Source organism: Schistocerca serialis, chromosome 5 (assembly GCF_023864345.2).
Source record: "Schistocerca serialis cubense isolate TAMUIC-IGC-003099 chromosome 5, iqSchSeri2.2, whole genome shotgun sequence".
Lineage (NCBI taxonomy): Eukaryota > Metazoa > Arthropoda > Insecta > Orthoptera > Acrididae > Schistocerca > Schistocerca serialis.
This window is the reverse complement of record NC_064642.1, coordinates 38,516,241-38,532,403: the sequence shown is the minus strand read 5'-3', so window position 1 is coordinate 38,532,403 and position 16,163 is coordinate 38,516,241. Positions and strand designations below refer to the sequence as shown.

At 38.2% G+C, this 16,163-nt stretch overlaps 1 protein-coding gene across 1 annotated transcript in view; it reads right to left on the bottom strand.

Moving 5' to 3' along the window:
- Positions 1 to 295: 295 nt before the first annotated feature.
- The window catches only part of LOC126481369 (sideroflexin-2), a 170,231-nt gene continuing 154,363 nt past the window's right edge, over positions 296 to 16,163 (bottom strand). The window contains exons 7-9 of the mRNA XM_050105079.1: positions 2,859 to 2,958; positions 2,722 to 2,769; positions 296 to 2,645 (exon numbers count right to left, since the gene is read on the bottom strand). Of these exons, the coding sequence (XP_049961036.1) occupies positions 2,537 to 2,645; positions 2,722 to 2,769; positions 2,859 to 2,958 (257 nt within the window). The 3' untranslated portion in view covers positions 296 to 2,536. The remainder of the gene's footprint in view (positions 2,646 to 2,721; positions 2,770 to 2,858; positions 2,959 to 16,163) is intronic.

Below are 16,163 nucleotides of genomic sequence, written 5' to 3'. Positions count from 1 at the left end.
TTACTCAGATGCACATATTTAGTGGATTAATTGAGGACAAACAGCAACTGCAATCTCTACAACGAAAGCAAAGATCGCTGTGGCTACTGGAATGGCCACAGAAATCATGTGAAATCCTTTTAGACTCCTAAGAGCTAAATCTGCTAATTAATGTGCTCGATTTATGAGTTGACAACAAAGTTACCAATACCATACCTTGTTATAAGAATATTTTAAATGTGTCAATAAATTACTAATTCACTTTAAACAGTAATATTCCCAGCACAGAACACTAACAATAAAAAGAATCTGAATGTTTCATGTGTTCCCTGCAATCTGTGATTGGCTAGGGAACTGTTTTATTACTCATTTTCACATAAAATACGTGACATACAGCACACACAAAAAAAGTAGTTCAACCAAAATACTGTCCCTGCTACAGTGTACCAGTAATGCTGATCATTATGTTTCTTATAAATGTTTTTTAAGTGGAAAACATACATAATAAGATTATTTTGAATTTTCAGGCACTTAATATTGTCAATGAATCAACCTTTTAGGAAGGATACCATAAACCAAAGATATTACAAGTTTCAAAAACACTACACTAATACAGTGGACTGAAACAGTTACATGTTATAATGGAAACGGTGCAGTGTTTGTGTGCTTTTAGACTGCATAGTTTATCACTGCTGACTCTTTTACTCAACTATGCATTAAATAATTTGAGAAAAAAAGGATACACTGACCTACATTACATTCTTTACATGACAAAAATGGTATCAATATGGAAATAATCAGATACATACTCTACACAATGATGTCTAGTCAGTTGATTTTGTTCAATTTTTGTCTAAATGAATTGGAAGAGCACATATTGATCATAAATTTTACTACTAAAAAACCTCATAGTTCTAATATAGTGACTAGTTATTAACATTATTTGCTATACACCATTTTGACTCACTACCTAATAGCAAATACTCATTCAGAAACAACAGTGAAAATACAGCAAGCATTGTACCATATTCTAAAATGCTAGGTTACCATTGTGAATCATGACGCGTACTTATACTAAAGCTAAGGACATCTGATGGCACAAATGGAAGTCCAGAGAGACATTGGTAGTAAAGTTATTGGGATCTGATCTGGCCAAACAGTGATTCACGACAAAGAATTGAAGGTGACCAGAACTTTCAAGCATTTTAAGTTTCAATCTTTCAGTGACACCAAATTATACGAAATCACTCATGTTTTGGAATTTTAAAATCTTTGTGAATTCTTCTATTTTATAAAGGCACTTTATATGAGCTGTAGATGTGACCTGAGATTAAGGTAAAACATGGGCAAAGGCTGACACTCACAAAATTCTTATTACATCTGGCAGCTTCAGCAATAACATCATGGACTTTCACAAAACACTGAAGTACATCACTGTGAAACTGTTCTGAAACCAATAGTTATGCATGCAGCCAAAACCCTATCCAAAATGCAAGACAATCTGCAAAATAACTGTACAATTTTACAGTCACCTCAAATGAATGGACGGGAACAGGTTGAGCAAGATCTTCCTGTCTTTTTATTCAAACCCTGACACCACAATACCCTAGTTTAGAAATACCAAAGAAGATCTTCAGTTCCCACAAATCAAACTTGAAGATGCCTGTGACAAGAATCTCTTCTGCAAGAAGATAGTTATGAATGGGCTACACAGAGTTGAGCAACCAAAAAGAAGAAACGGTGCTCCTTGGACGGAAGAGGGTAAGCAAACCTGCTCACAAAGAATGCTTTCTTTGAAAGCCCGATTTCTTTCAAAGTTCACTGCCAAATGTAAAAAGACATAATAATAATAATAATAATTTGTGTATAAAGACCAATAATATCAATAATTTTTCTGTTTGTCACATAAACTGACATCTAAAAATGAATGACACCCATTTACAAAACAAGATTCCACACTTAACATGAATAATTAAATAATTAATCTTCAGTAGTATGCAATTAAAAACATGATATCAGTGGATGGCAAGCTGATGTTTGTGATATGCGATACTACTTTGTTTCCCAACAATGATATAACAGTGTTTTATATTCTTGGCTTACTGTATGAATATCAACACGCGTGATTTGTCTCCTGTAACCTGTTCACTTACAAGCAGAAAAAGAAAATGGAATAAAACATATATAATCTGTAGCATAATGTGCACTATACAATACAATATACTGCTATAAAAGAGACATGAGTGGTGAACAGCTACTTGAGCCCTGATTTTTTTAGTTTTGCCAACAATGATTACTTTTAACACGTCAGAGAGGCTATTACACAAACTTTTCTGACTTGAAAACCTCTCACAGATTCCTGTATTTCTTTTTGTACACACATTACATGGAAAAATTATAACTTATTTTGTCGTCGTCAGATCTTACATTATAATAGTATTTTGAAATTAATTTGTGTTTGTCTTTTCAAATTATAAAATTACTAATTTAATATCACATATCAACAACTGTGTCTCAGATAGTTTTGAAACAATATTCCTTCAAATAAAGCTGGCTGTTAGAGGCCTTTGTTGAAATAAACGTACTCTGGAATTTCTAGTCCAGATTTCTTCAGTTTGTTATATTCTTCTGGCTCAAGCAATGCTAGGGTGCTCACTTTTAAGGAACTGAAAAATACACATTACATGTAAATGCTGTTACAAGAGATAAATACTTGCGATATGGATAAAGATTCTTACTTACCATTTTTGTGGAAATAATGCACAGGCCACAGGTACCATGAATGTCAAACTAAGAGAAAAGAAAGATAGGAAATGTTAAGTAATTATATGTACAAAGTAGAATCTCTATTTTTAAAGCTTAATGTGATGAATACTCACAAGCAACCTACAAGTACAACTTGTATTGGTGCATGGAGAGGTTTAATTTTTTGCATCCATGGGTACTTTTCCAGGCGTTCCATCACTATTGGTAGAATTGCTACAAAAAAGATATGATACTTAATATTCATTACTAATGTATCAGATTAAACAAGAATTAGATTAGAATTAACAGTAACAAAATAAGTCACTGAAACATTTTTTACATATTGCAATTTTGTTATACTAAAATTCTGTTCCTCGTGATGTGGAAATGTTCTTTTTGCAGACTGATATGAACTTTCTTTTCATTACTCAAACAGCACACATGGCAGCACAGTGATCTTAGTACAATGGGGCTGTCCAAAATTAAACTATCACACCAACACAAAGAGATTGATGATTCTCGTTAACTGTATCCTTGAGTGGCATACTTTGTGTTTTCTGGTTTTCTGTCTGTTGAGAATTGAACAATTGAGGAAAATGAAGACAACAGAAAAGCAACACGTTTCCATGAAGTTTTAAACATTCTTTTGTGAGTACATCCCACAAGCACCCCCCCCCCCCCCCCCCAAAAAAAAAGATGGAATATTCGATCTGACAGGAAAACTTCAAGAAGCACATTGCATAAAGTTATTTGTCAAATAGCAAAATATTCACAAAAACTTTCAATAAGTTACAAGAATGTAAGCCTGAGATAGTAATGACAGATGTCAACACTTCAGACAGTGTGGAAGATTGCACACAATTGCAAACTTAAGGTGGCCAACAGCATCTCCTATCTACATTCATCTTGAGGCCCATAATTAACTATTTGCGAAGCAGCAGAAGTAGAAATCAGTAAAGATTCTGTTCATTCACTTTTGTTGTCCGCAGCTCATGGTCTTGCGGTAGCGTTCTCGCTTCGCGCGCACAGGGTCCTGGGTTCGATTCCCGGCAGGGCCAGGGATTTTCTCTGCCTCGTGATGACTGGGTTTTGTTTGTCTTTCTTCATCATTTCATCCCCATTGACACGCAAGTCGCCGAAGTGGCGTCAACTCGAAAGACTTGCACCAGGCGAACAATCTACCCAACAGGAGGCCCTAGCCACACGGCATTTCATTTCCATTCACTTTTGTTGGAACAATTTAATTTACTTCCAGTTGCCTCAAAGATTTGTGCCACAGTTATTCACCTATGAGTACAGTCAAGTAGTAAAATGTAGGTTGATACCCATCATAACAATAAGTGATTACACTTGTATCATCATGCCTGATTATGAAAAATAAAAGCAAATGTTTCTTAGCTTATCGTAATTGCTGACACAGAAAATCTACCCTGCCCATAACATTACTCACAAGTGAAAGTGATACTGCAGTGACAAATTCAGATCAGGCAAGAAGCTGGATCCCCACCTTTCCCCAGCACTGTGCTGGCAGTTATAATATCCCTGCCCATCTCATGGACTGACTTAGATTTTCAGCTTGTAAGTACTATTAAATTTTCAGATACCAGCTGTGACAGCCGAGGCTAAATTTATTAAGTGTAAACGTTTAGGATATATGAGCTTAACGGTGAAGTACATACCAAGTCTCAATATGCTGTCTCATGCTTAGAGTGAAAAAGAGGACATTTCATTTGTAATTAGTCATTCAGTGGGCAAGCTTGGTACACAGATGTCACCACATGTGGCAATTAGAGAGCAAAAAAAAAAGATACAGGTAGTAATATGTCACATCATGGGAACTTTAGATCATCTCACCAAGGTACTGTGCACACTTCAGTCACATGTTTTCATCAGTTAAATTTTCACTTAAATGCTTATTATACCAACTCATTTAATGAGAGTAATTAGGCACTGACAAAGGTATACACACTCAGACTTTTCAATTTATAGTACACACTCTTAAACGAACATCTTTACTGTAAAATGGTGGCTCACAGACTACTGTAATGGTGTCCTACCATGTACCTTATATAACATGCCAACTTATTTTATTTATTTACTTATTTATTTATTTAACCTGATCTCCTTAGAGTCATCATGGCCCCTCTTATATTGGGCCACGGTTTCACACATGCAGTACCTTTTTTTTACATCGTAGTTTCATAAGAAACAACAATTTTAAGCAGCTGCTGCTACTGATAGTGGTAATAATAATAATAATAATAATAATAATACGAGGGCCGTTCAGAAAGTAACCTCCGGTTGATTTAAAAAAATACACCAAGTTAAATAAAAATATTTTAATATATACATCTTACAACTACATCTTTGCACTATTTTTCTACATAGTCTCCATAGCGATTGAGGCACTTATCGTATCTCTTCACAAGCTTTGAAATTCCTTCTGCGTAAAAATCACCCGCTTGTGCCTGGAGCCAGCCTGTGACCGCATCTTTGAGCTCTTCGTCGTCATCAAACCGCTGTGACCCGAGCCATTTCTTCAAATGCATGAAGAGGTGATAATCACTTGGCGCCAGGTCTGGGCTGTAAGGTGGATGGTTGATAACGCCTCACTTGAAGGACTCAAGAAGGGCCGTTGTTCTGCGAGCAGAGTGAGGACGGGCGTTATCGTGCAAAAAAACGATACCGGAAGTCAGCATACCACGGCGTTTGTTCTGTATAGCCCGTCGTAACTTTTTTATTGTTTCACAGTACACGTCTTGATTAATGGTCGTACCACATTCCATGAATTCAACCAACAACACCCCATTGGCATCCCAAAACACCGTTGTCATCAGTTTTCTGGCAGAAAAATCTTGCGAGGCTTTTCTTGGTTTGGTAGGTGAATTTGAATGTGCCCACATCTTTGATTGTTCTTTTGTCTCAGGGTTCACGTACTTAATCCAGGTTTCGTCACCGGTCACGATTCTGTTTAACAATGGTTCTCCTTCGTCCTCATAACGTGACAGAAAGTCTAATGCAGAGGCCATTCTTTGAGTTTTGTGGTGGTCGGTAAGAATTTTGGGCACCCATCGTGCACAGAACTTACGGCAACCCAATCTTGCTGTCACTATCTCGTACAAGAGAGTCTTAGAAATCTTTGGAAAACCAGTAGACAACTCCGACATTGAGAAACGTCGATTTTCACGAACTTTTGCATCAACTGTCTGAACGAGTTCGTCAGTCACCAATGATGGTCTACCACTCCTCTCTTCATCATGAACGTTTTCTCGTCCACTTTTAAATAAACGTACCCATTCACGGACAACTCCTTCACTCATAACTCTTGGTCCGTACACGGCACAAAGCTCACGATGAATAGCTGCTGCAGAATATCCTTTGGCTGTAAAAAACCTTATGACAGCACGCACTTCACGTTTGGCGGGGTTTTCTATTGCAGCACACATTTCAAACTGCCACAAAAACTAAACTAGCGCAGGTACGACATTCACTCGACCACGGCTTGATGCCGACTGACCTGTTGAGTGCGTGAACGCACAGATGGCGTCGCTACTCCCCCCACAACCCGCACTGTGACCAATCGGAGGTTACTTTCTGAACCGCCCTCGTAGTAATGATGATGATGATGATGATGATGATGATGATGATGATGATGATGACAATAACAACAATAATGATAGTGGCAGATATGCAAAGAATTTGTGGGTGTACATAATAGATGTTTACTGATATAGCGAGTTCTGGGGAGAGGAAATTTAAGGACAATGCATCAGCTAAGAATACTGGGAAATGAAGAAGATCTATTTGGAAAGCAGAATGTGCAAGGGTAACTAGTGCATACAGTCATAATGGTAATCCTTATTATTGCTTCAATAGATGTGTCATTAACAGTCTTCTGCAGTCAGAGATGTTATTCATTTCTCTAATACAGTGAGGGAGGATATTCCAGAGTTAGGTTCCTGCTACAGAAAAGGACTTCAAGAAAGCACTTGAACGATGGAGTGGGACAGAAAGGATTTTGCTCTGATGGGAACGGGTGTTTCTGCCATGCTGTTCAGATTATGGTTGAGGAGAAATGAGAAGACTGTATTCGTTAACATGAAAATAGAGAAGACAGAGTGTATGGAAATGTCTGTGCCTGTCTGCATGCAGCCAGGATAATTGCACATACGATGGTGAAACAAGATCAAAGAGTTGAACATCACAGATATACCAAACACAGACATTCATAACTATTTCCATGTGCTGTGAGCTTTATTGAGAAAGACCTTGCAGGATAACATCACTGTAATCAATAATTAGAATTATAAGTGTTTGTACAAGTTTCTTTTTCAGGTCAAGAGGGAAGAGCTTTTTGTATGTGTTTAGGGCACAGTGAGATGCTGATGTCTTCTTGCATAAGAGGATATTGTTTCAACATAGCACTGCATTATACATGCAAAATACAGCTCTGTGGAAATCATGTTGTGGCCACAAAATGGTGCCAGTGGAAGGCAATCTGAGCACCTACATACTGATTTAATAGTTACTTGTAAGTCTTCAGATTTTAACTTTGTGTGTGTTAGTTATAGAAAATAAATTCAGATGCTGGCTTCTTGTTAGGTACATACCACTATTTTAACTCATAATTTGGATCTCTAATGTCATGGCTATTTCTTCAGTAGAATGTTAAAACCAGATTTAGCAGCTTTTTCAGAATTAATTAAAATAATTATATCTGTTATTCTAATGTTTTACACATGGAATGATTTTTTTTGTCATTCTAACATTTTACATATGGAATGATACCTTAAATCAATGTTTCAAGCATTTTGTAATACAATCAGATCCAAGAAAGTATTTTATGACACACAACACTTGTGCTATCAGCTGAAGAAAGACATGAAAATTACCAATGGCAGAATGCAAAACCCAGGAGTAAATCTACAAAATAAGAGCATGCAAACTTCAAAGAGAAGTACAGGACTGATGGAGACACGTTGAGTGACTTAAGTTTCACAGTATCTCCACACCAACTGTGCAAACAGTAGATTGCTGCAGTGCCATTCTATCTCATTGTTTAACAATTTTGTAAGAGTGCACAAGAGATAACAGCTCGTAATTTAGCAGTGTGCAACCTTCTTCCTATTATACAATTTTGCAGAATGTAACAGCTTGTAATATTGATGAAATATTCTATTCAGTTATCTGCCAAGTTGAGGTTTTGTGTTGCCACAATGTTTTGACAAGTTTGCTATTCATCATGTTCAAGCAAAGTGTTGGGTTCATGTCCACTTCATTCCTTTGTAGAAACTGGACTGCGGGCTCCTCTGCTGAGGACCTAACGGACGGACCAATTGCATTCCTTTGGAAGAGATGTCACAGCCGGTGATGGCAGGGTGGGTGGGTGGGTGGGGGGTGAGTCCAGGCATTGAGTCCTGATGCTGCATGTCTATTCTACCCATATCCTGTGCTGGTTTTCAATCAGTGTGTTCCTGGCGTACTTTTTGTAACGCCCCAGCCCATGCGATGCTCAGTTAAGAGACCACTGTCCTGGTTTGAAACAGAGCAAGCTGGAATCTTTCCATCAGCTTTTATTGCAATCCTACAAACAAATATAATTTTTTCCTTAATTTCTATCTAAATATACACATAATACAGTGTGTACATAAAGTCAGGAAACACTTTCAATTATTTATTGCACAAGAACTAAACATTGTACAGATGTCATACATAATGCATTTTGAAGAGAAACTCTGAAAGATTTTTTTACAAACATTCGATATGCGAACCATGAGTGACCTGGTAGATGTCAATACGGTAATCGAATTCTTGCCATACCCGTTCCAGCATGGCTTCGTCGACTGTGACAATCACTTCCCGTATTCTCTCCTGGAGCTCTGCTACATCATGTGGTAGAGGCGGTACATACATCAGATCTTTAATGTGTCCCCACAGAAAAAAGTCACATGGAGTGAGATCTGGTGATCAGGGAGGCCATTTCATGAAACAGCTGTCCCCTTCTGTAGCATGGCTGATCCATCGATGCGGCAGCTGAGTGTTCAGGTACCCACGAACATCATGATGAAAATGGGGTGGAGCCCCATCCTGCTGAAAGATGAATGGGGAGTCCGACTGCATTTGAAGCATCAGCCATTGCTGCAACATGTCCAAGTAGGAATATCCAGCGACGGTGCTCTTGGCGAAGAAGAATGGCCCATACAGTTTTTGATCTGACAAGGCACAAAAAACATTTACCTTTGAGGAGTCATGCTCAAATTCAATGCATCCTGGATGCTTTGTACCCCAGATTTGACAATTATGCCTGTTCACTTTTCCATTAGTGTGAAAAGTGGCTTCATCACTAAAAATTAAGTGATCAACAATGTCATCCCCATCCTCATTCAATTGTTGCAACTGCGAACACAACTCAAAACGCTTGTCTCTGTCGTCATCACTGAGCTTCTGCACTAGTTCCAAGCTGAATTGTTTCATAGACAGCTTCTGTCGCAGGACTTTCCGCACTGTCATTGAAGCCATTTCGGGTTCACGGGATACACAACGCACCAATTTCTTTGGAGTCCTTATGAATGTCTCTCATACGCGCTCCACATTCACTTCACTCACACTGGGAAGTCCGCTTCTCTTTGCTGGGCACGAGCAACCCGCCGTAACGAATTTGTTATGCAAGTGGAAAATGGCCTTCCTTATTGGTGGCTTCTTACCGTACTTGATTCTAAACATCCATTGAACAGCTGTAGCACACTTGTTTTTGTCAAACTCCAATACACAGAAAGCTCGCTACGCACCTGAACTCGCCATGTTTGCAACTAGCGCTGACTATCATCAAATTTGTCAAATTACCAAACTATATATGGGGGGGGGGGGGGGGGGGGGGAGAAAGAGAAAGAGAAAAAGAAAAAGAGAGAGATACCTGGTTATTGTAAAATAAATAATTGAAAGTGTTCCCAGACTTTATGTACACCATGTATACATGTAGCATATGCACAAATCTATCCAAATATTATTTGGACCATCTTCCATGCAAATTTATTGTTCAGAAGATAACTTCCAAGATACTGATTATAGTAATGTATGTAGTTTTTCTAGGACCCATATTAATTAAAAGTAATGAGTAATTGAAAATGTCACAACAGCTCATAATGATGAACTTCAACTGAGCTAATCAACCATTTTGGATGTATAGACCTATCATTAAAGAGCTAAGAATCCAGACTTCACAGTCAAACGTTACAGGTTTTCTGAAACAAAACAGTTAGTAATTAAGTTTGTTGCCCTAACTTTTCAAGATCAAATGACACTTGACATTAATCAGTTAAGCTTCTAATTAAGCTTTTGCATAATTTAGCATAATTCTAAACATGGCAACAGTACTTACAAATAGGGACTTCATGGCATTGGTGTACAAAATGATTTGTAACCTTTCGTATTTTGTTGACTAACCAGTTATTCTGTAAATCAAATTGTTTTTTGAACGTATGGCTCATCCACAATAGCAGATTTCAACTATGCGTTTCAATAAACAAATATATAGTTTCCAAGATTCCAAAATATCGTTATGTCACCTGTAGGTACCCCTCCACTCCCAAAAATTTTCATTCCCACATGAGCTATTACATAAGCCACAACTATATAATGAATCTGCTGGTAGCATGAGTACCAGCAACATCAGGCATGTGTAGGAATTATGCCACCAGCATTCATACATGCTATGCCTATGTTTCAAAATCAAAGTCCAGCACTCAAAGTGTAAACATTGTGTAATCTCATATGTTGTTTCTTTGTGAACGTCTTTCGTCAAAGTATTTTGTAAGGTACACAGGCTTTGTAGCGGATCTGCTGCCTCTAACACTCTATTGGCAGCGTAGTGCTGTGCAGCGAGCTTGGGAGAGTCATGTTCACCACCAATTTGCATGGATGATACAAGGATGTTATCAACTGTGTGCATTTTATCAACTGGGCTTTTATCAAGGTATATACATGTGTGGAGTGCCTCTTATGTTTTGACTTCACACAATGTAACATGCAATTTTACAAGTTCCATAAGGTATGTCGAATTTTGTATTTTATGTAATTGGTGAAATTAATTGTAGTTGCCCCTGCCCCTTATTATCTTTATGTTTTCCCCTAGTTCAGATGATGGCAGCATAAGACTGTTGAAGCTAATCATCTTCGAACAATAAAAGTGTCTACACTGTGATTGAAGTAGATGAAGTATGTCCTTCATTTCCTTTTGTCAACTGTATAAACTATCCATCAACTGTATACTGCAGCAAGGTTACTTTCTGCTTATACCATACTGTTAACTTTTCTCTATCAATTATATACATTTCTGTGCTTTAATATCACTTAGTTTAATTCATACTGAGTCCACAGACTGTGTAATTTGACACCAACTGTGTGATGTTTATTTGTTTAAATTCACATGTGGACGTGCACAGTAAACATTTATCTACTGTTAGACTGTTTCAGAGATCACTGTAGGTGGCCATGTGTGATTGTAGTGCTACATCATAATTGAGATTGGTCATCACATTGATGTGAGTACTAATAAATATGCAAAGCAGTGAAAGTGCAAGGGTGGTCTGAAAATTTCTCTGAATGGAATAGAAAAAGTACTTACAAACTGAAACTTTTTTTTATTTTTCGATGTAGTCTCCTTGTAGATTAATGCACTTGGTCCAACGATGTGTCCAGTGCTTTTATCCTATCTCAAAAATGTGTTTCCTCCAGACCTGCAAAATAGTTGTCAACTCCGGCTATCAATTTTTTGTTTGAAGTGAATCTTCGTACACCAAGAAAAATTTTCAGTTTTGGGAAGAGATGGAAGTCTGATGGAGCCATATCAGGTGAATAAGGTGGGTGTGGCAACAATTCATACCTTAGTATGCGAAATTTTCCCATGGTGACGGTACATGAGTGTGGGCGTGCATTGTCTTGATGGAAGATGACTTTCTTCCTTGCTAAATCTGGCCTTTTTTCATGTATCTTTTGTTGAAATTTGTCCAGGAGCTTAGCATAGTATTCTCCAGTAATTGTTTGCCCAGTGGTGGAGGTAATCTACAAACCGAATCCCCTTCGAATCCCAGAACACTGATGCCATGACCTTTCCGGCCGAAGGAATTGTCTTTGCTTTCTTTGGAGGCAGAGAATCAGCATGTTTCCACTGCTTTGACTGTTCTTTTATCTCTGGGGTATAGTAGTGCACCCAAGTTTCATCTGTGGTTACAAACTGGCACAAAAAATCTTGTTCATTTCTCCTAAAACGGGCCAAACATTGTTCCGATATGTCCATTCTCATGCGTTTTTGATCCAGCGTCAAGAGTCGTGGCACCCATCTTGCAGATGATTTGTTCATTTCTACTTCTTCAGTTAAATGTGATATATCCTTTCAGATGACATCTAGCAAGCATGAGCAATTTCACGCACTTTCAATGGGCGATTCTCCATGACCATTTTGTGCACTTTTAGAATGATTTCTGGAGTAGTGACACATCTTTGCTGACCACTGCATAAATCATTTATTTTTCCACTTATTTTTCCACACAGTTGAATATGAAGGAGCGGAGTCCCCCAGTGTATTCTGGAAATTGGCATAAATGTCCTTTGCTTCCATACCTTTCTTTTTGATTTTTTCCATCTTCGCAAATTACTACGCGGGAACAACAACAGAGTCGTCACCACCACAGCTCTCTTCTAACAGCACTGATGTGGCACGTGTTTACAGGCAACAGTCCAATGAATATCACGTGAACAACTCATTGCACTAGTGCTGACCTCTTGTGGTAATTCCAAGAACTTTTCAAACCACCCTTGTAATAAAAAACAGTGTTGTGTATGTTACTTGAGAATCTATCACAAAAAACATTTTACCGCAATACAATGAACTTCCACTGAATGAGACACTGAGTTTACTCCATTGCTCACAGATTAGTACACTTACAGTTTGACAAGATTACAGAAATCTTATTTCCACTGCTTCTTTGATGGCCCAACTCCAGAATGTGTTGGTGCAGCACAGCATCTTTGTCTGTTCAAAAACGAATGAGTGGCCTTAGTTGCTGTGGACTGCCAATGCAGGCTTGTCAGTCTGGCCAAATTGAATGCTCCTCACGTGTTGTGTTCAATGCTATGAGATGCATCATTGCACCTAGCTGATGTACTGCAGGCCACCCTCATAACTGATGCCATAGGTGCCATGTGCCTGAAGCCAAAGTTGGTCTTTGACAGACCCAAGCATGTTCTTGATTTTAACCACTGAGCAGAAAATGATTTTTATGTTGTGCTTCTCTATTGTTCAGGCACTCTTGGCTGTGGGCAGCCCTAAATATGAAAATAACGCCAGCCACTTGGTTTGTTCATCTCAATTTTTTTTTCTTGCTGGGCTGGAGAGTGGCATCTTACTTTGCATCTCCAAGTAGCTGTTTTAGCAAAAGGTTTCACAGATGCTGTAACCTGAAAGGTAGACTGTCCTTTTCACATATGGCTTGCACTCTGTGTACAATGATGGTGAGCATAGATTTGCATTGCTCCTTGCTCCAGTTAGTAGTAGCTATTGGTGTTTTGTGTGTGTTTATTTCCTGTAGATGGAATTTCCCAGTATGCCATTAGGGTTCTTCTTTATGTCTACGAACAGAAGCCAACCGGTTTCTTCCACCTGTTATTCTCCTATATGCTACTGAAGTGGCACAGGTTTCCTTCATCATGTGGCCAAACCACGAATGTGTCATCCATATACCTGTAGAACACCTTTGGTTTCAGGTGTGTTGTTTCAAAAATTGTTTCCTTTAAGTGTTCTACGTACAGGTTGGCAATGCCTGGCACTTGGGGGGATCCCATGGCAACTCTGCCTATTTCTTCGTAGAACTTTACACACAATGAAAGTGGGTGGTGATGAGCGCATGTTGAAACAGTTTCACTGTGTCACTATCAAAGTGACCCTCCAGCAACATCATGCAATCTTCTAGCAATATTCCTGAGAGGAGAGATGTGACGTCAAATCTGACTAGGTGCTCACCCTTCACATATCTGTTGAAGCACATTTATAAACTCTGTAGTTCTTGACATGGTGGACAGTAACCCATGAAATTTTTTGGTAACTGTGCCAGGTGTTTGGCTAAGCCATACATTCTGTAAGGGTATAGATACATTGGTTAACATTTCAGGGGTTTTGAGAAACACTTGTACTCTTGGCAGTTAGTTCAATTGAGTAATCATTCATAATTGGAATTCATCTATGATCAAGCAACATTATTATTGTTATGTAAGGTATTGAGACAATTCTGGGTTTCTTGGGATTGGATTTTTATGTCTGAGGTGCTCCTAGGGTGTAGTGCAGCAGTAAAAGATACACTTTTGACAAGTTTCAATCATCACAAGTAGTCACTCTGAGTTTGCAGCACCAAACATCATGTGATGGAGATCCTCCCTGGCAAAGTTCCATGGTTTTTTTCAACATAGAGCTATGAATGTAGAACGAAGAAAAGAGAGGAGTCTGATGACAGAAATCTGTAAGATGAGATGTACTTGTGAAACAACTTGATATAATCTGAGTTGTAAATTGAACCTGAGATGTAGCCCAGCCAATAAACCAGATTGTGCCCAAAGTACATAGCCTTTTCTCCTTCACAGTAAAAGCAGCTTTACAGAAAGAACAGCTGTAACTAGTGGGGGTCCCCTGTTGCATAAGGTGAAAGCATACTTCAAGATAGTGGAAACCCTCACACTTGGTGACCATATTTTTGGAAACTGCAGAACAGTGGACGAAGTCACTATGAGATTAAAATGCAAGAGGATCATACAGGGGCAGGAATCCAGAAGGCAAACACATTACTGAAGAAACAGTACAGACAATGATAACAAAAATAAGCAAAATAATTAGCAGAAAACAAAGGCATATTAGCAAATATGATGCCAGTGTTAAAAACCGTGCCACATAAACTCAGAATTAAGATGGCTGCATCTAATAAATAGCAGTGTGCTTTATTAACAAAAACCGTAAGCTTAATTTCGGCAGGTGAAATTAATTTAACATCAAATATGAAAAGCTTCACAATGGTAATAAAAACGGCATTGTTAGGCAAAGAAACCAGTACAAACAAGCCTTTAAACAACATACTGAGGAGATTTCATTAAAAATAACTACCAAGATACCTTTCAGATCATTTATCAATTGCAATGTACATTTTCAAGTTAACGTTAAGAGTGACTTCTATCGAGAAGAACTGGTGCCTACAGGTACGTCTCCTACCCATCACACACGCAATTACCGCAGCAACAGTTGACAGTGTTCACTGAGAGCCATCCCTCCATAGCATGGCATTACATCACACTGCACTACTCCAACAACCGGAGCACAGCCACACGCAGTAGCAGCAGTCACCATTGAATCTAGCCTGCTATCCAGTAGGCCACACACAGTTATATTGTCAATAGTCATAAACACTAATTAAATTTCCTATCAGTCAATTTTGTGAAACGTACACTTGTACATTTAGTGAAATTAAGGATGATAGTGTAAATAGTACGGAACATACTTTTATTAATAACAGACAAGTAACACTTATAAGTAACAGCATACTAAATGTATACTACACAAGTCATAATGAAAGACAGAGACATGAGGAAGAGTCAATTAAAATCAAATTAAATTATAATTCAAATGAAGATTTCACAGTTATATTTAGCAAATGTGTAAATCATAAGTTTCCTAACTTCACACCATCTGGTGGTTTACGTCCTGTTTTATTCCTGAAAGCATTTGATGGCATGTTACCAAATAACTGGTCTGACAATCACAAAATTAGATTTGTTGCAAATCTTCTAACAGGAGAAACAGCACAATGGGGTTTGTTAACCACAACACTGGACTGAAGGAGGCTAGAAAAACTTTGTTTGGAGTTATTGAAAGCAAAACCTTGCAACAGAAAAAAACTGAAAAGGCTATAGGGATTTTGTCAAGTACCAACTGAACAAAGTTAAGTACTTCAGGTGACCCAATAGCCAATTTGAGAGGAACATCTCTTAGATGTTATTATAAGCTGTCTGCCATGGAGTGTACAGAATAAGCTGATAGGAAAAAACTGGGGAAAGATAAATAACCTGTAAGAATACCTAGATCACCAGTTGGACAAGTGAAATGCACAACAACAACATAAATAGAAATAACAATAATGGAACTATATGGCCAAGGAATAGCAGAAATGATAACAGTATGCAGCAAGGTAATAGAGTAAGACAAAAGCGGAGAGGTAATGGTGACAATAGACACCAATTCAATAGGACTCTTGACAATAATACCAATATTATAGTAAGGTTCCAGGGAAGGGCTCGATCCCCAGAAAATGAGCCACATCAGATAAACTCTCATTTGTTAAGGTACAACAATGTGATTAGTGGAGACTGCATCATATGCATTTGCATGTTACATGTGAGTTTAC